Source organism: Varanus komodoensis, unplaced genomic scaffold (genome assembly GCF_004798865.1).
Source record: "Varanus komodoensis strain SLA01 unplaced genomic scaffold, ASM479886v1 scaffold6_2, whole genome shotgun sequence".
Lineage (NCBI taxonomy): Eukaryota > Metazoa > Chordata > Lepidosauria > Squamata > Varanidae > Varanus > Varanus komodoensis.
In genome coordinates, this window is record NW_025336346.1 from 1,869,222 (window position 1) to 1,890,114 (window position 20,893).

General features: G+C 44.7%; 1 protein-coding gene across 5 annotated transcripts in view; it reads left to right on the plus strand.

Annotated features, from left to right (window-relative positions):
* Positions 1-20,893, plus strand: part of SEMA3F (semaphorin 3F) — a 153,026-nt gene that overhangs the window by 102,479 nt on the left and 29,654 nt on the right. For 4 of the 5 annotated variants that reach the window (XM_044451212.1, XM_044451213.1, XM_044451216.1 and 1 more), the window contains exons 3-6: positions 4,477-4,637; positions 7,619-7,681; positions 9,990-10,109; positions 15,659-15,748. In XM_044451212.1, the coding sequence (XP_044307147.1) occupies positions 4,477-4,637; positions 7,619-7,681; positions 9,990-10,109; positions 15,659-15,748 (434 nt within the window). The remainder of the gene's footprint in view (positions 1-4,476; positions 4,638-7,618; positions 7,682-9,989; positions 10,110-15,658; positions 15,749-20,893) is intronic. The other variant, XM_044451215.1, reaches the window with a different exon arrangement.

Consider the following 20,893-nt stretch of genomic DNA (forward strand, 5'->3'; position numbering starts at 1 on the left):
CCCCCCCCCCCCCCGTGGAAGATGGCTGTGATCTTTGTTGTTCTTTGTCACTTTGCTTCATTTTTTCTGATTAAAAAAAAATAGTTACAGAACAGATTAACCTTATTTACATTTGAACCTTATGGGGAAATTTGACTTAGCTCATGACCAATTTGGGTCAGAACCAGAGTCCTGGAACCTATGCCACTATACAGGATCCTATACCACTGTATAGAGTAAGCTGTTTAGTTTAATTTTGTTAGCCTGTTCCTTGCTTTTTCTGAATCTAAAAGAGTGACGCTGTCACCCCTGAACTAGGGGCCATAGGGTAATTCAGATTCCCCAGTTCTGAGGTTGAACGCAGAACTCTGACCAGGATGCCAGCACTTCGATTCCACCCCTCCTGCAACTAGTACAGAAAGAACTGTACCAGCTGCCTTTCCAGTGCTGAGAAATTGACTTTGGAGAGGAGATGACTAGGGAATTCCAGAGTGCATGGAGGGGAAGAGGCCAGGGCTGTCAGGATGATGGTGTATTCCTGTCCCATCCCCCAAAGTACCTCGGTGGGAGGTACAGAGAGGCAGAGATGGCATCGATTTCTTCTCCTGTTCAGCACTTGATTCTCATAAGCCTCTGAGTTCAATGGCTTGTGAGCAACAAGGGTGCAAATGGTAGGACTGTGCCGTAGAAAGATGCAGTAAAAATAGAAAGGGTCCAGAGGAGACCCTTGATCCAGGGATTGGAAACACTGCCCTGTGAGGAGAGACTGAGCATGTTTAGCCTTGGGCATGTTCAGCCTTGAGAAGGCTGAGGGGGGCATGATATTCTTCTATAAGTACCTCAAAGGCTGTAACAAAGAGGAAAATCAGGATCTCTTCTTGCTGATGCCACAGTATGGGACATGGAATAATCAATTCAAGCTGTCACAACCCAGATTCAGGCTAGACATCAGGAAAAGCTTGCTCACTGTCAGAGCAATACGGCAGTGGAACCAGTCGCCCAGAGAGGTGGTGGGCTCTCCCACACTAGAGACATTCAGAAAGCAACTGGGCAGCCATCTGAGTGGGATGGTGTAATGTGTTGTCCTGCAAGAGCAGGGTGTTGGACTTGATGGCCTTCATGGCCCCTTCCAACTCTACTATTCTATGATTCTAGGTGTGTCAATTTCATTATATATAGATGCTCCCAGCTCTTCTCAGCCAAACTTCTATACACAGACCTTTATCATATTTGCATTTTTGAACATTAAGAATAGACTCTTTCCTGATATCTTTCACTGGAGACCAAAGCCAAGGTCATCTACCTATTGCATGCCCAACCATTGTGTATAGCTGCGAAAGCTGTACAGTGAAAAAAGCTGACAGGAAGAAAATGGATGTGTGTTAGAAACATGGTGCTGGAGAAGAGCTTTGTGAATAGATCAAGAGAAAGACAAACAAGTGGGTCCTAGATCAAATGAAGCCAGACATTTTCCTGGAAGCAAAAATGCTGAAACTGAAGCTGTCCTACTTTGGACACATTATGAGCAGGCAAATCTCCCTGGAGAAGACAGTCAAGCTAGGGAAAGTGGAAAGCAGCACCAGAAGAAGAGGACCAAATAGGAGATGACTTGATTCCATAAAGGAAGCCACAACCTTGAATTCACAAGAGCTGAGCAGGGCTTTCAAGGACAGCATTTTGGAGGGCTTTCACTCATTCATCGGGGCACCATAAGTCAGAGACGACGTAACAGCATATAACAGCCACAGAATTCCTAACTGCAGAGCCTTTAGACAACTACAGGTGGGAGGCATTAAACCAGAGGGCGTTTTATCACTTTAAAAATTCCCTTTATCCTTTTTAGACATTTCAGAGTTTTGTGTTGCTTTGGTTTTGGTTTCTGCTGGTGAGAAAGGAAGGCAACTATTTAATATGTGTAATCCAGGAAATAAATGGTTCCTCAAATCCCCAAACAGTAGGGGGAAACCAGTTGTGAAAGAGTGGCAGCTTGAGCCCTTGTTCTAACTTGATTTGGAAAGTGAGAGAATTCCCTTAAGTACACAAGCCCCGTCTGTAATGTTAACACTGGCAAGAAGCGATTCCTTGAAGCCTGCCCTACCCCATGACCCCTTGTAAGTACAACAGCATTCCCTGCAAGCGAAGGATCCAGTGGATAATATGTTGGGCCTGGGCTTGGAAACTGGAGGTTCAAAGCCCAGCAATGCCATCAGTTCTTTGGTCACTTTGGCAGACCGCTTCCTCACAGCTTAAATGCGTTCTTTGTTTTTGTTTGCTTGTGTTTTTCTAAAGTACTGACTTATTGTACAGGGGTGTTGTACGCCGTTAGTAGATAAAAATTATAAACGACGTTGCACAGGGCCAGTGTTAAAGTTCAGAGCCAGTGCTAGCTGTGCACATGAAGCTGCCCTCTCTCCTCCGGACTGGGCGGAAGGCAGATTTCCACAATTACTTGCTTTCAGGAAGTGAGCCTTTCAGATGGGATTAATGTGATTATGCCCTTCCTGTGCTGATCAGCAACCGTGGATCTGAAATGTGTACAGTTACTATACCATATAATGGCTGTTGTTAATGAGCAGCTGAATTTGCATTTGAACTTTGGCCCTGATTAACAGAGTGGGCCCTTTCTCCCCATTCCTCCAAGGACAGCAAAATACCAAGTGGAAGTGAAGGTATGAGAACAATGTTACGATGTTATGCAGAGGTCAGGTGCCTGGTGCTCATTCTGGGATGCTGCACATGTAAGATAAACGGGCGATAAAAAGTGCACGGGGAGGCAGTGAGCACTGGTGGTTAACGTGTTGCAGGCGGGGTCCGAAGAGCCAGGTTCCAATCCCCACATGGCCCTGAGTCCCACTCAGAGATTTTGGGCCAGTTATTGACTCTCAGGGTTGTTGTGGGGATAACATGGAGAGGAGGGGCAGGAGAGTTATGTAAGCCATCTTGGATTTCACGCAGGAAAAAAGCCAGAGTATAATAAAGATATAAATAAGAAGTAGAAATCTGATACAAGGGGAGCATTGCATGGGCACAGAATGAGTGACTGTTCTCTCCCCAAAGACTCACAGACCAAATTAGACAGTGAGACGACTGAATCTTAGAGAAATGTTGAGAAGTAATTTATACCAGCATCAAAGGCAGAACTCATTATTTCCAAATCCCTGCACAGTCTCCTGGTCAGTAGGAAAGTGGGAGAGTTTGCTTTTAGGCAGAAAGACATGGGATTGAAGTGAATGGTTTTGTTGTATTTCAGAGATTCTGTGGTTGTATAAGAGCAGAGCGCAGGATCCAGGCCACTGGGTTCTGGAACTGGGAAAGGAGGGTTGAGTATTTGCCCAAGCAGGCCAGAAACAAGACTGTGATCCAGAACTTGGAGGGCTGGGACTAAGATCCAGAGCAGGCAAATAAGCATCAGAGGGGCTGGAGACAGAAGTTATGGACCATGCTAGCAATTGAGTATCAGGAAAATCAGCAGCAGGTACATAGTCAAAGGCAGGCAGGAGTCATGATCCAAGGCACCAGTTAGAGAAAAGGAGCAGAAACTTGGAAGATTCCTCAGACTAGAGGTATTGTAGATTAAGCAGACCAGGACCAGCCCTCAGGGCTAGTTGACAGTGCTCAGGCAGGCTGGTCTTCATATGGGAGTCTTTAGACCATGGTGGTCAGTCTGCCAAGCTTGCAGTGAGACCAGAGATGAAAGAGCACCAGAACCGGACTGGTAGAAGCCCCACTTCAGGACTATCAATGACATCACCCCAGCACCTTATATATAAACCCACATGCTATGAAATGAAAGGCCCCTTTCCAAGCTTATGAGCGCAGCTTGTGCACATTTGGCCCATTGGCTGGAACAAAAAGCCCAGTATGAAGCTGTGTAGCTTTTGTTGTGCCTAGGAGTGGATAAAATGTGTGCAATTCTCTCTCTCTCTCCCCCCCCCCCACATGGTTATTCCCATGTCTCATGCCTGACTGATGGGGAGTGCTTCAAGATGGACGGCTCTTAGTGATACCAATCAAAAGGCATTGTGCACTCAGTCCATATTTTCCTCCTTAACAGATTTTTTTTCTCATAAGAAAAAGGATGAGCTAAGTAGTAGAAAAACACAGAGAAAATGATATCTGGACTCCCCGATAATTCTGAGTCTGAGGGAGAGTAATTGTAGGATAAAAGTTTCATCTGGAAGCAGGTGTTTACAAGGAGCAACGCAAAGTTAAGTCCAGCTGAACTCCTTGATTTACAGGGCATGTACATGCATAGGATTGCTCTGATGAGCTAAGCTGTGTGTAGATCATTGTTGTTGGGTGTGTCCATCATGGACGTGGACGGCAGGCCTGCAGTTTATGGCATTTAAGGGCTAAGTGTGCTCTAGAGCTTTTGGAGCTTGATGGTCGCTTCCAGATCACACAGGCTACTTCTTGAGGTGAGACTCTTGCATCAAGAAAGACCACTGACGGAAGCAACTAACTAAAGCACCACTTTTCTTTTGTTTATTTCTTCAGAGCTCAAGGTGACGGGCACGGCCCATTTCTTCAATTTCCTTCTCAACTCAACAGATTATCGCATCCTGCTGAAGGATGAAGATCACGACCGCATGTATGTGGGGAGCAAAGACTACATCCTCTCACTGGATCTTCATGATATCAATCGGGAGCCCCTCATTGTGAGTGCATTTCTCTTTTGACCAGGAGGAGACAGAAAGCCAGGCGGGGGGTATTTGGGAAAATAATTCAGCTCAGCTGATAACAGAAAGCCCAAGTAATTGTCTGTGCTCAGTTTGGAGTAGATAGCAGTCATAGCATGCAAGTCACTGGGCAGGTTCACACATCATGACAAGCAAGCAATTATCACAGGTGATCACAAACCCCAGTTGGTTCTGTCATTTTGAAAAACAGTGTGGTGTAGTGGTTAAGAGCATGGGACTGGGACTCAGGCGATCTGGGTTCTAGTCCTCACTCCACCCTAGAGCCAACCAAGTGGCTGTGGGCCAGTCACAGACTCTCAGCCCAACCTACCTCACAGGGTTGTTGTTGTTGTTGTGGGTTGTTGATAAGAATGAGAGCAGGAGGATAAGAATTATGTAAGCTGCTTTGAGTTCTTTGTAAGAAAAAGGTGGGATATAAATTCAATGAATGAATGAATGATCTTCTGCATCCTGCTCTTGCCACACACCCCAGCAACCCCCACAAACAAAATCCTGTTCATTACTATATTGTTCTCTGTCTGCCTCTGCTGTCTCTTCCTGATTGGCTGGCTGAGGTTTTGAGGCAGGTTCTCCCTCTTCTCCTCCTGATTGTACCCCCATCATTTCAATGCTTTCTAGCCAATCCAGCCCCCAGAGTTTTTACATATATCAAAATAAACACTTTTTCTGCAAACCCCTGCCTCTCCATGCATTTCCTCACTTTCAGAAAGTAAACAGTGTGGCAGGCACAGCGCTCAGCCAGTAGGGACAAAGCAAATGATGAAGTTTGTGTTGGTGGGAAGCCATGGGTAGTAGACGTCAGATGCCTGGAGAAGGCCCGTCTGTTGCTGCTATTTTCACATAATTTTTTAACCACAAATGGAAAAACGAAGCTCCCAGCTCCAGATGTCATGATAGACAATCACAGTAAGTAGAAACCATACAGCAGACCATTGTTTCTTATTGTGGTTTCTGGGCCCAAAACAAATTGTGGTGCTACATCATGACTGAGTTCAAACAACACTACAAGACCACAGTGGGGGGAAAAACATGATTGTTTGTTGTGATGTGCAAACCCAGTCATTGCTGAGAAGTAGGACTAAAATACAAAGTGACTCACTTCAGACAATATGATAGCCTACACTCAAGAGTTGTGCATGGGCTGAATGTAGGTTGTTGTTTAACCATGGGCTGTTACAAAATGTAGGCTACCTTGTTGTTTGAATTCAGCTTTGCTAACACACTCTGATTTGAGAACCATGAAGAGAACTCATGGTTTGGTGTTGGATTGGGAGCTGTGGGTTGTTCATGGTTAACAAATCATGATTTGTTAGCACAGCTGGGTTCAGATAGCATGATATCCAAAGTTTCAACAACAGCCTATGGTTCAACAACAACACATAGTCAACCTGTACTAAGCCCTGAGTATGGGTTACCATGTTGTCTGAACCCAGCAAATGTTGGCCTGCCCACAGTTAACAAATCCATTGTTCTCACAGTTCCATGTAGAAGATGATTGTATATCCTATTACACAGTTCCTGAAACATAACTGGTGAAGAGCAACACAATCACCAACCCCTGCCCACACCATCCTGTGATCTTTAGAATTCTTTAGAGCAGGGGTAAAAAGCTGTACTCCTGCAAGTCAAAACCAGCCTGTTTGGCACTGGGATGCAGCCTCTATATTGGTATTTGGCCCTTGAAATGAAAGAAGTTCTGCTCTAGAAGCTGGACTTTCTTTCCTAAATCATTCAAACCCAGGAGCACTTCAGTATCCAACTGAAAATAAAATAAAGTCCAGCAAGTTTCTCCTTTTTCAAAGCCCTGCTTATGTGACATTCATTATTTGCTTGCTTTATTTAAAAGGTCCGTGTGTCCCTTTCTCTATCCCGTCTCCCGTTCATTCAGTTTTAGACGAGAGCAGCTGTTGCCTACCTCTCTGTCAAAATCACACTGTTGCCACTCATGGTTGGCCCAAGTGAAGAGTCGAGGGGCCAGTGCGTGGCCCTGTCGTGTCTTCTGTTGGGGCTCCTTGGGGTGGCTGGCCCATGGACGCTCGCAGGGACAGCTCCATGTTTGCAGAAGGGGTGTGCAAGGCCGAATGCAACAGCAAAGGCACAATATATAGGCCAGGCGCATGTGTGGGAGGGAGCAGCCTTGCTTCGTGAGGATCGGCATGATGTCGGCAGCCTGGTGCTTCCAGATGTTGTGAACTGCAAGTCCCAGGAACCCGAAACACGGGCCATGCTGTCTGGGTTGATCGGCATGGTAGTCTAAACTCTCTTGGGAAATGAGGTTGCCTAGCCCTGCTGTGGGCAAACACCTCTACTGCCTTTCTGCACCCGGGAGAGCTGTGCAGACCTGTGTTGGAGCGGGGCCGTAGGCACATCCTCGAAATAGCTCCTTTCAAGCAGAAAGATTCATGAACTAACTGGATGGTGCATGTATGATGTGTGTGCGTGCGTGCTCATTTGGCACATTTTTCAAAAGGATTACCAGAATATTGTGACAGAAGTTTAGTTTTGTTTTTTTTTTAAGTGCATCATTTTAAAAAAGTAAGCAAGGGAAGGGGAACTTGCTCACAGTCATCACTGCGGTTGCAAAGATACAATGCAGAAGGTGCCTGGGACACTTGCAAACCCCATTGCACTCAGCCTCCACTAATGAAAGACTTGCTGTCACAGGCAAAGGGTGGGGTGAATTACTTTTTGCCCCCAAAGCAGCAGTGCTGCCTTTAAGGAAACTCGCCAGTACTAATAAGTAGCTGCCCTCTTAAATGACCAGGTCAAAAGATCCCTGGTGACCAGTGGTTGAAGTCAGACCTGCAGGCCCAGGAGACTGTCTGATTTTGGACTGGGATTCGGAATGAGCTACACAAAACTTGTGTGCCGTATCTGCTTCAACACAGTTCTATGGAAGGTTATAACAGCAGCACTGAAGATGTTGTTTTGTTTGGCAGATCCACTGGCCTGCATCCCAGCAAAGGATAGATGAATGTGTTCTCTCAGGGAAGAACAGTAATGTAAGTACTTCTGCTGTAGTCTCCAGGTTTACAGAAGATGAGAGGGAGAGGGGAGAAGGGATTAAACCTATGCTTCCAAAAATCTGCCCATCCAGTATCTCTTGGGATGGAAAGCTCCTGTCTCTACTTAGGTGTTGGCCTCTTAGAACTGCACACACCTCCACAGCACTATCACACAGTCAGCAAGGTGACAGCTATATTGTGCATCCTTGCCATCTCCCAGATTTTATTTGTTCTGCCCATTCTGGGTAATCCTGTGTCTTTCAGTCATAAGGAGCCCAGCCCCTTGGTCTGGTTTCCCACAGATTTACTTATTTATTTAAAATATTTATATGCTGTCCTGTCACAAAAGCCTCAGGACAGCTTACATAAATGAAATACAATAAAATAAAATATAACATGAATAAATCATTGACCCACACTGGCTGCAGTTAAAAACATACAGGACACAATATTAAAACGTATTAAGATATTGCTGAAATAAAAAGGTCTGAAATAAACCTCTTTTTTTTTGAGCCAAAGCAGATCCATATGCTGCTGCATTTACTAATAGCAGGCTTCTTGGGACTAGAAAGATAGTCAAGAAAGGTTCGTGGTGCAGGTGGACCTTACCCCTCCTCCCTTGGCGATGCAATCCTGCTGTCATGGGGTATCGCCCAACAAAGGCATTGGAGGTGGCTGCCCTTTCCAAAAGGGCACAGTCAGCAGCTGCTATGGGATCCCGGGAGATTGACATATGCCTCAATACGGTGAAGCTGCCTTGTCAGCGGTAGGCGATCCAAGCCCAGCCAAGTCCACCAGCACTTGTGCACATTGCCTTTTTTCCTCATCACAGAAGAAGGAAGCAAGGAGTCGAAGGTTCCCAAGCTGTTTCCTATGCAGCACAGCCAGACTTTTGGCCTGCTGACCTTGAACTCTGCCTGCTCAGAGTTTCTCAGCTGCTACTGTTTGCAGCGCAGTCTCAGAGCCATGGGGCTGACTTAGTGGAAGGAAGCCGGCTTTGCTTGCTCTTCTCACCCAGCAGAACTCTGTAACATTTGGCTCCAGCTCACTCCAGCATGATCCCCCTTCACTGAGGGTGTGTGAGGCAAGGAGGAAACATGATCTGCATGCCTGGTCTCCAGTCCAGTTTGCTAGCACGTGTGGGCCTTGACAGCATCCTTTGCATCCAGCCCAGGAATTGTCTGGCTTGCCCTCTGGGTCTCCCCGCTATCACTCCCCCATTAGTTATGTTACTCGGGCTTTACTAGCGAGTCTGCTTCCCAGCTCCGGGTGCCTTTTAATGAGTGGGGAGCCCAGGGGTTGACTTGCCTGCTTCCTTCCCTGAGCGGATAAGGACACAGACCTTTCTTCTCCTAAGAAATGCCCATTAATAGGTTTGATATTCAAGCCACTTTCTCTGGCTTTTGAAAATAAGCAGAAACAGGATTCTAGGGTTTGCTGTCCTGGCCCCAAGACATTTGTCACAGCAATCATAGAGCGATTACTTTCTCAGAAAAATTGGCCAAGGAGGGGAAGGTGCACCATTTATAGTCTGCTTGGACTACAGCTATGCTGCCACACAAGATGTGATGTAAGAATATTGGCTCCAGAGGAGGTAAATTCTTCCAGTCAGGACACTATATAGAAGGAGAACAAGAGAGTTGTCTCAGAAGTACATCCAGATCCTTGTTGCAAAACATGCTGGAAGAAGTAGGCTGCAATGTTTATTTGTTAATTCTCCAAGAACATCAGACCTTATTTGCCTCAATCTTAACTGGAAGCAAAGCTTGTTGAAGAGGACCATTTGACACACATTTGTTCAATGTGGTGTGACAAAATCTAGAGGCTGCACAGAGAATGTTCATTTATGAGTAATGCAGAAACAGTAACGTGGTTGTAAATAGGTAGTTAGTTGTAGGACCACTTAGAACAAAAAAAGAGGATATGCAACACTAAAAGAGAGCATATCAAAGTGCATAACTTAACAAAAATATAAAAATAATTATTGTAATTTAGATAGAAGTACAATGCATCTCACCATGGGGAGAAAGACTGCTTAGATGGCCTGTGTGCTTTCATCTGCTAAGTGATGGTTTCCTTCTCTCCTTTTGGTTCCTTGAATTGAATCCAGCCTTTGATGACAGCCCATCAATTAGAAGACACCTTCAGATGCCAGCTCTTCAGATGGAGATCTGCAAAATAGCACCTGGCCATCTTACTAGTTAGACCAGGAGGGTTAGAGGATGGGATCATTCCCCTCCCCTCCTTAAAATGGATAAAATGTTGAGAGGACTTAGAGTAACTTACAGCATTCTTTGTTTTCCAGGGAGAGTGTGGGAACTTTATCCGTCTTATCCAGCCCTGGAATCGAACCCACTTGTATGTTTGTGGCACTGGAGCATACAATCCTATCTGCACCTTTGTCAATCGTGGCCGTAAAGCACAGGTGAGGCACTGCGGGAGCATATGGCTGGAACAGCAGCCAGAACAGTGCTGGAGAAGCACCTGGACTTGGCATCAGGAGAGCATCCTCCAGACTACAGTAACAGAAATCTAGTGGTAGGAGCCTCCACTCCACCTGTTACAAGATTGATTTCCTGGAGATTGATTTCCAGGATCTGTTCTTGAATACTTATATTTAGTTGTTGCTTTTGTATTCTACCTTTCCTTCAAGGAGCCCAAGGGGGCATATATGACTCTCCTCATGTCATCTTCCCAACAGCCTTTTATGGTAGGTTATGCTGAGAGACACTGACTAGCCTGAATTCACTCAGTGAATTCCATGACTGAGTAAGGATTCAAACCAAGATCTTCCCAGTCCTAGTCCAGCCCTGGACTAGCGTGTAGTCCACTATGTGTCCTAGCACAAAGCCAACCAAATACAAATGGATTTAGGATTGGTATTATGGATAGAGGCTAACTGAGACATGGAATAATAGGATGCAGAAGCTCTTCCAGTCTGAGGATTGGATTTTATTTTGGAGAAGCTCTAGGAGGCCACATTCCAATGGTGGTGGGGCTGAAAGCATCCAAAATTGAGCCAATTAAGCATACCACACACCAATATATTTTAGCTTAAAGCTCTTACTTCTAGTAACTTAGCCTTAGGACACGAAGTTCAGTCTTTCAGAATGGGGAAAACCTGGGAATTAGCCACAAGGCTATGGAAAAACATGTGGAGCAGGGGATGGAGGTATGGACTTCTAAGGACCTCTGGAGGGCTGGCTTTGGCTACCAGGCCTGAGGAGCCACTCCCACCCTTCCCTCAGAAGCCATGTATTCCAAGTCCTTTGGGGAATTGTTCAAGTAATACCTCATCCCCTCTGAGATTCATGCACTGATCCACTTTTCTCATCAACTGAGTGCTCAGCTTTTTGAAACAAGGATTTGGGCTTCCATACCTAATAGAGTTGGAGGCCAGTTACCCAACTACAGGCCCTTAGAAATTCATGCCGGGGTATCTCTGCAATGGAGCCCTGTAACTGACACAGTCTCTACCCTGAAAGAATTCTGAATGAGAAGATGCACAGGCATAAGGTAACTAAACAAATATATGGAACTATTCCCAGGCTGTCTGACTGCCAGTCCGAGAAGCAGCATATCAATGCTTAGGATGGTTTACATAGCACAGAATCAGGTCTCCTGTGCTGCTGTTGGCATTTGCTTGGCTTTTCTGTGTTTTTACAGTTGTTGATTTTTGTAGAGATGCTGGATTTGCAGTGCTGCATTTGTTGTATCATTTTTCTTCAGAAAACGGACCAGGTTTTTCTTTTCAATAAAGGGATGGGAAGCATATTTCCTGCCCATCTTCCAAGCCCAAGCACCATTTTTGCAACATGGCCCATTCCCTCACATACACCATGATCCCTACCCATGCATACAATTCCATGGTTGGTACTTCTGTACTGGGCATGGTAGTGTGTGTGTATACACACGCACACACGTGTGTGCACATGGAATAGGCACTTAGATATATACTGCGTCCATAAATCCTTCCAGAAGCACTGACTCCCGCTTTCCCTGGGATTGGTATCGCTGAATATTTTGCTTTGTTAGCCCTACTAGCTGACCCTCTCTCCTGCTGATGTGCAGAAAACTTGGGAGGAAAAGTTTGTAAGAGAACAATTTGCACAGAGAAGCACAGAGCCCTGCCTCTTTGCAACCAGAAGCTTTAGCAGATGCCCTAGCAGCACCCCTACCTGGAGGACGACTGCCTAGCAACAGTGATGCACACATTGGTTACTTCCCGGCTGGATTTCTGTAACGCGCTCTATGTGGGGTTGTCCTTGAAGACAGTCCGGATACTTCAGATGGTGCAAAATAGAGCAGCCAGGTTGCTGATGGAGACTGGGTGTTATTCTCATATAACCCCAGTCGTCTACCAGCTCCACTGGCTTTCCATCGAAGTCCGGGCTCAATTCAAGGTATTGGTAATCACCTATAAAGCCCTTAATGGCTTGGGACATGGATACCTAAAGGAACGCCTGCTTCCATATTTGCCTTCCCGCCCCTTGAGATCGGCAGCAGAGGCCCTCCTCTGGAAGCCCTCCGGGAGAGACATCAGGAGGCAATGGATGCGGAGGAGGGCTTTCTCTGCAGTGGTGCCCCATCTGTGGAATGCACTCCCCAGAGATGTCCGCCTGGCGCCGTCGTTATTTGTTTTTCGGCGCCAGGCTAAGACCTTTTTATTTAAAAAATATTTTAATAATGTTAGATAATATTTATAGGTTTTAATTGTGCAGTCAGGGTGTTTCTGGGTTTTAATTGTATTTGCATTATGTTTGTTTGTTTATTTATTTATGTGAACTGTCCTGAGGCTATAAGCGATGGGACGGCATACAAAAATTCTAAATAAATAAATGAATGAATGAATAAATAATAGCTTTACTGTTCAAGCACATGCTATTGTTCTAGAGAAGGGCCTGGGCCAGCAACTCATTATTCAGAAAGGTGTTTATTTACTCGTTTGTTTCTCATATTTCTGTACTACCCAGTAGCTGAAGCTCTCTGGGTGGTTCACAACAATTAACTTCATAAAATACAACACAAGATACACTACATAAATGTAAAGCTACAATATAAAATAAGAGTAAAGACCCAAGTAAACTATCAACAGTGCAAAGATTAAAATACAATAGCAGATTTTAAAAGAAGCTGAAAGCCTGGGGAAATGGAAAAGACCTCACCTGGCAACAGAAGGAGCCCAGGGTAGGTGCCCAGCAAATCTCTTCCAGAAGGTTATTCCATAATTGGGGTGCCCTCTGTTTAGTAGCCGTACCTTCCTTCATTTAACAGGGCTCCAAGATTGTTTTGCTCTAACATTGTTTCCTATTGGTGTGAGCAAATATCACAAGACTGGACAATAGATACAGGAAAATAACTTTCCATAAATATCATGCCCAATATTATAATAAGAGTTCATAAGAATATACATAAATTCTGGAGTAATAAATATATATTGTGCTGTTTCAAAGATAATAATATGGAGGACATGCTGAAGACAAAACCCCAATAACATGAACAAACACAAGGACCTTCAAGCAGGGTTAAAACATCCTTTGCCATCTTGAATAGCAGTGGACTCGGGTTTGGTAGAAACTGGAATACTTCTAATCCCAGAGGCAGAGGCTTTGCATAGTAATTAATGGCATAATCACAAGCTTCTCCATTTGATTCTGCTGGGAAATGGGCCTATTTTACAGTATGTGTATGCATTCAAATTCAGGAATAAGGGCCAGTCTGATACCTTTTAGATCCACGTGCCTCCGTCTCCTTCTGTCCACTTGCTGCTATTGCTAGAGGAACAGTCAATTTTCTGTAAGTGAGCATAACTTTGAGGCTTGAGTGGGCAAGGGAGAGCTGTTTGTAGAGAACAGAGTGCATCCATAAATACTTAATACTTACCCTATTTGATCAGTATATTTATATTTGATTGTGCTGAGTAAATTAGTGTATACCTATCAAAAGGACCACATGGTACCATTGTAGATAATTTATTTAAGGTTCCCACATTTTCTTTTTCTAGCTCTGCTTCTGTAACCTGACACACAGAAATATAGCCAGTGAAGTTTTTCCTGGCATCGAGGTAAAGAGAATGGAAAGAAAGATTTGATCTATTACATTTCTGCTTTGTCAGACCACTGTTGCAGACACAGGAGCAAGGCCAGGATAAGGTGGAAACTTTAAATACACTGTCAAATTTATCTTAAAGCACTGCAGCAGGGAAAGAGTGACCCAAAAAACTTTAGAAAGGCTTGAAAAATAATGTAGGCCTCTGTAGAGCACGCTCACATTGAATTCGGCATGCAGTTCTGTTTATTCCACCTTGATAGTACGATAGCAAAAATAGAAAAGCAACAGTCATGGGCAGAGGGAAATGAAAGGTGGGAGTATTTCCATACAAGGAGAAATGTCGGGAAGACATCAAGAACACTGAAAAATAGAAGGAATGTTTTGGAAAAGGTAATGTGGAAGAAGTATCACAGAAACTAAAGAGGGACTTGTAAGAGAGCTGGGTCTTGGTCCATTACAATACCTACATGCTGAAAACATTTTTGTAAAATAAAAGTTTTTTTTAAATTGCATTGATAATATTGGAGGAAATCATGTAAAATTACTATATACTAATGTTTTCTAGAAGGTTGACTTAGTGGAACGTACTGATAAATGAGGCTTAGTGGACATTTGTAACAAAATTAAAAGATGTATGCCACATTATTAGTCCAATCCTGTGCACACTTACTCAGAAGTAAATCACTGCATTGAATGGGGCTTAATCCTATATGTGTGTAGGAGATGAGGATGACTGATCCAGTGTTTCATGAAAGACCATTTCTGTTGAATGAAAATTGTCTGTCCTTAATGCATTCTTTCTGTTCTGCACAGAATGTATCATTTTTACCAACGTGGAGGTTGGCCATATTCATTGAACCCTTTCAAAATTTATTTACTGGCAAGCAGAATTTAGCTATTATTAACCTGGTCTCAACAGTTGTACTTATTTTACTGAAAATGTCAGTATTGGCAACTAAATTTGCCTCAGCTTTTAATGACCTTGCATACTTCTGATTCTATAAAATAACAAAAGAAAGTTGCTTGTTTAGTCTGAAATATTTTCCACTTTTATTTTATCTTTTATCTTCCGATAACAAATGTCCTCAAAGGTTTGACTAGCTAAACTTTGATATATTCTTACCTGATGATCTCCTATCGCTTGTTTGTACCTGCTGTATTTTTCCACAGTGCTTATACATGATGTCTTTTCCATTATAAACAAATGATGAAAAAACAGATCTGCCAGATGTATTTTAAATTTCATTCTACATACTCCAGGCTGGTATCTCATAAAGGTGTGAGGTTTGCAGTGAAGGTACTCCTCATATAAGAAATATCCCCCATATGAAAAACAGGACATGGTAAATATGTTAAAGGAACTTTGCTTAATTTTGTCCCTAATTGTAACTTTTCCTCATTTGATGCAAACTGATCCAGTTGCTCTGATGCAAAGTAATACACCACAACATTAGGGAAGACTCGGGTCCCCTTTTAGTATTCTTTCTGTCAGGCTTTTAACTGTCGCTTGCACAGGCTTATAAGCATCCATAAAACATTCCAGATTTTTGCCGCTCTGCTAAAGCATTAGGCTGTGTACTGATGGGACATGACAGAATAGGAACCGTAACCTCAGCCTTCCCTTCTGCTGTAAGATGCAGAAGGGGTTCCTGAAGAAACCCCTCAGATATGATTCGCTCCAGGTGAAGTCAGTGCAGTAATCCTACAGAGAGTGAGGCCAGTGAATAGAAGCTGGCACATGCAGGCTTCGTCCAGGACTCAGACATCCAAGAGGGGGATCTTGCTCTCAACAGGAGTATGTGTGTGTCTTGTACAGAGACAGTCAGTCTGCTGCATGCTGCATTCTCTGGCCAGGCCCTGCCATTCCTGCTTCTCTGGCAGGTCACTCTGCCAGCGCTAACTCTCTGCTCCTCCTCTCCTCAGGCTTTTGAGCTGAACCAGTCCATCCAGCAGGGAGGACGGGGAAGTAGAGCAGTTGACTCCTCCCTCCGCCCGTCTCCAGTGGAACGCAAGGTGGGAATTGCGCTCTGCCCCAAGGGCCCTGCCCCGCCCCGCCTGCCCCAAGGGCCCAGCCGGCTCCTTCCCCAGCATGCCCAGGCCTGGGCTCGCTAACCTTCATCTCCAACTGGCATGCACACCTAACAACTAACTAACCGGGGGAAGGGGCCAGACCCATTGGAACAGGGCTGGCCCAAACCCACCCCTTCCCCACCACTCAACACACCCCTTCATCGAGTAACGAGCGCGCTTCCTGCATAGCCTCTCCTTGCGTCTCCTCTCTTGAACTAATCCCTTCTTCCCCAGGCTCATGCAAGGCTGGTGCCAGGAAAGAACACCCCCAAGACTTTTGATCTTGCTGTACAGGACAGGTTTCTCCGCCTGGCTATTTGGGATCACTGTTCTCAACCAATAGTTAATCTGTTGACTGTCTGCATGAATAACTTGGGCCTGGGATGAGGTTATGTCAGCGGCACGGTGGGGTGAATCCTCCTTGGGAGGCAGGGTGGGGTGAATCCTTTGCATCAGTGGATGGGGGAGTGTGACATTGATTCGTGCTTCTTTACCATTTCTAGCATGTGTTGAGAAATGTAAGAAAGAAGAGGAAGAGATCAGATATTTGCATTGTGTTTGCTGTGTAATGTATGCTCCTCCTGGCGGTTGTTGCAGGTCATAACCAGTTTTTCCATTCCAGTTTTGTCACTGTTGTCCTATAATTGGTAAGGGTTGGACACCGGGGAGGAGAGCATATGACTTTTATCAATGCCTCTCAGGCAGAACAATGTGGGACGTATCGCTTCCCATGCTACTGCTGCACAAAGACTCTGGCACGGGAAGGAGCTGTTTCAGTTTCACAACCCATATGGCTTTCCCATAACAAACATGATCGAAGCAGCATGGAATCCAGCTGTTTCACACAGAATCCAAAATGGAAGCCGTTTCCACATTGCTCTGCAAACATACGAATCATTCCCAATGAGCAGAATAGAATCCCTTCAGCACAACAGAGCTGAAGGAGGAGGGCGTGTATCTGAGACTGGTCAAGGGATGCAAGGCCTAACGTGTTCCCCATGCATGGATTTGCACCGAGCTGAAGGGTCCTTGCACTTGGCAGGAGACCCTCTTCCACATGTGTTCAAGAAGGTATATTTCAAAAAGCAGACTGGAAAAGCAACACAATGTGTGAAGAGGCTCCTGGATGGAAGTATTAGGCACTTACATGGCTACTGTAGGCTAGTAGTAAACCTAAACTTCAAACATAAGCCAGAGGATCTCAGTTGTCATTAACATATTAGTGATTTACTGCAAATCTTCAATACAATTTAAAATTAACAAATCAACAGGGCACATTGCACAAACAACAAAGTTTCCTGCTTGTGGCAAAAAGCTGAGGTACTGCAGGCACATTCAGTCTGGGCAGACAACATCCATTTCTTCCTAGGCTGGAAAAAATGCCTAAAATGTAATGCTATGATTTGGTTTTATGCCTCAGCATTTTCCTCCTTTCCCACACTTTTTTTGCTGAAGCTTCCCCAGCTTCCCTTTCCCCTGAAGTGCAAAGGGGTCACTGCTGCTGTCTGCTTTCATTGAAAGCTGTCATAATAGGAGCCTAGAGAGGATTCTGCGATGTTGAAATGGAGAGTGTTGATGGGTTCAGATTCTGAACAGTCCCACTCAGATTAATGGGGGTTAAGTTAGTCCCATTGATTTCACTGGGCTTATTCTAAGCATGACCGAGTCTGGATGATAATACATTATTATTTTTATAGTCATGTAGTATATGAATAGCACGGTGCTTTCTTAAGCGAGTTGGATATTTCAACAGAGCGCTTGCGTTTCTAATTTGGACAATCCCCTGCATTTGCCTTCTCTCCACCTTCTGTTCCATTACATGAGATGACCATTTCCCCTTGGGACAAACCACCGCAGTCCATAGCTAGCTGGAAGTAGCCCTAGGGAAGACTGCACAGCAGGCTGCATCTACAGCCTGCAGGACTTAGTTTTCCGTGTGTCAGCACTTTACTGCATTCAAAAGGCAGCTTTCAGCAGCCCGAATCTCCTACTTGCACCTGATGGGCTGTCTCTATTGTCACTAGCTCTGCAGCGTATTTTAACAAGCTGACAGCAATGCCAGGAGCAGTCCTGCTCTCCTCCCTCCCTCGGGTGTCATCAACATGAGCTTGACACGCATTGAGAGAGGAAGCGAGGCTTCCCTATATCCTGCCACTGCTGACCTCCCAAGCTGTACGCACAATGGGGCCGGGCCGGTGGGGGAGGAGAGCGGGCTTATCGGAGGAGGGGCTGGGGTGTAGCAAGTACTACTTGCAGCCCTATAAATCGCCCAGGGAGCTCCGGCTAGTGGAAATAAATGCATTAATACTGAGCAATATTAATTGAACTTTTCAAGACCACTTTAGTCCCAGTTGGCCAAAGGAAGCTCTGTCTGCACATGGATGTAACCTGCATTGTTGCAGTGTGGGCGTAACCCTTCCTACAAGTGAACATTACACATAATATTGTGTTTCAATTTCAGGCAGTGTTTTAATCCCAAAAATGGCAACTATGGTGGCCTGTATCTCAGGAAAGAAACTATATTTGCCCTGACATTCATGCAATGGGCATCTTCGGAGTGGTATCCCCGTTCAAATAAAGAGGACTTTAGTTCACCCACCAAGATCCTCCCAAACCCGTATGTTCTAGCAAAACTGCGGCATGTCTCGGGTTGCCAATTGGAGATGCCAGCAAGGCTTGCTTGGTTCAGGCTCGGATATAAAGTTCAGTGATTTGTAATGGTCACTGCAAGGAAGATTTGAGTGTTAAGACACCCGGCAGCTCTCTAGCCCAGATTTTCCAGAGCTTTAAAGCAGTTCAGTTGCACTGTTCACATGCCCCCTTCCAATGTGGCCTGCATTTGAATTAAGCCTGTGTGTGTTTACACACAGGCAGATACATGTGTGTGCATGGGAGAGATTGGACAGGGAGTGCCCCATTTTTTGCATACTTCTGCATTTGAGTGAGCTGAACAAAATGAATGCCATTAGGAGATGTCAATGAATAAAACTATTTGTTCTCCCATCCTTCAGCAAGTTCCCAATGGGGCTTGCACGTTCAAATTACAAAAACATTGCTCATTTGTAGAAAGCATCCACACAGAGACATATTAACCATTAAATATAAAACTAGGGTTTGGCAGAAATAAAATAAAGCAATTTAGAGCTGAGACAGATGAGAAGGCTGGGAAAATGATGTTTGCCTGACACGGGAATGGCATTGCCGTAGGTGCCAGGTGACCCTCTGTGGGGAGAGAGACACAGAAAAGGCTCATTCTCCAGTAACGACCTGCCACATGCCTGACTAGGAGAGAAGGATGATCTTTTACTGCTCCCAAGAAGGTGATCTTTTACTGCTCCCAAGCCAGAGAGACCCTGTCCTTTCTGGCAGAGACCTGACATTCAATTAATCAACTACTGTCTATATCTAGCAGAACGTGGGGGTGTGTTTGTGTTGGCATTAGCTGACATTTCTGGCCAAAGGGAGACCATATGCAGGACCTCAAATTCCTTACATTCTTAGTCAAGTCTCTTCTTTCATCTTGCTCATTCAACCCAATTCCAATGTCCATTATATTGCTCACACTGATTCAGCCCATTTTGCTTAAAGGAGCTGACTTCAGTAATTCCTCAGGTGAAAAAGATGGGCCACAGAAAAGGGTTTATTCTGTCCAGTCCAATCCATCTTTAAGGCAGTGTTGACACCACAACAAAGCCCAATGCTGTGAATACTGCCAAAAATAATAGTTTGAGTTAGTTATATCTGAGTCACATACCTATCACTCCCCATCTTTCAACCCTCATGCCATCCCATTCTTAGAATGCAAAGCCCGTAAACCATTCTGTTGTCCATTATCTAGCTAGGGGAAAAAAGCCCTGGAGAGCCCTCACTACCATTTTTGAGGAAATTACCAGTTAATAAATAGCCAACATTTCAGAATCTCTGGGCAATGGTCTGTTGAATCAATGAGTGCTTCTAGGTTAGAAAAATATGGGGAAATATCACAAGGAAGTATGTTTTGAGGGCAAGGCAGGATTGGCCAAATATTGTAACTGACACTATCAATTTATTTTCTTTAAAAGAGAAATACAAACAGCACCATCCCTTGTGGTGCTGACCGCCAAACCATCTGAGCTCCAAACTCGGAGGATTCATCATCCAACTGAGTCTGGGAGATGGGAAGCCACAGGCAAGGGCGTAGCTTCCCCACTTTTCCTGCCCTGCCAGTTGCAGGCCCTGCTCACACAGAGGACAGGCTGAGGCACCACTGGGATTCCCCGTGTCTCTTTCCTGCTTCCAGAAACACCCTCCCCACCAGCGCTTGCTCTAAAGTCACCCCTTGTGACCTCAGAGGTGCAGCTGGCCCAGAAAGAACTACTCCAGTTGCAAGGCTCAAAGGAGACACTCCACTGTCGGAGTTCCAGTTCCAAATCTGGAACTCATTTCCAAGGTTGGGGTTGGGACGCCACCCTCTCCTGTGGCTATCTATTCTAGATGGTGTGTAGCAGCCATAGGACTGCACCTAAAGCCTTTTATGCAACAATTCAATATAAACATTGCAGGGGGAAAGTATTTCAACACAGCATATGCGTTCTTCCTTGGAACTAAATGCTATCAAAATACGCATGCACCAGCCAAAATTATATATTTAATTTATTTCAGTGGAAGGGGTAAGTTTGTGCTTAAATCTTTCCAAATCAAATAAATGGGAATGAAAAGTGCTTCATTTTAGCTCAATGTCTATCAAGTCACCAAAGAACAAAATGCCTCTGAATGCCTCTTGTCACAGCATTTTGTTTTTAATTTCCAGATGGTTTCCAACTCACTAAAGCAGAGATCTCCAAACATTTCATTAAAAAAAGATTCATTGATGGAATGCGATTTTCCCCAAATGTTGATTCTACCACCCTGGTTTGGCAGTCTCTTTCCCATAGGTACTTCTGCCACACTGGCACCTACAGACGTTGTCAGCATCCTAGCAACCACCTACTAAAGCCAGATGTGGATCCCAACATAATATTGGGAAGTTACTGAAATAATGAGTCAGTACTTGGGTGACAGGAGCAATGTAAATGGCGCAGGTTCACTCCACAATTTTTGACCAAATAT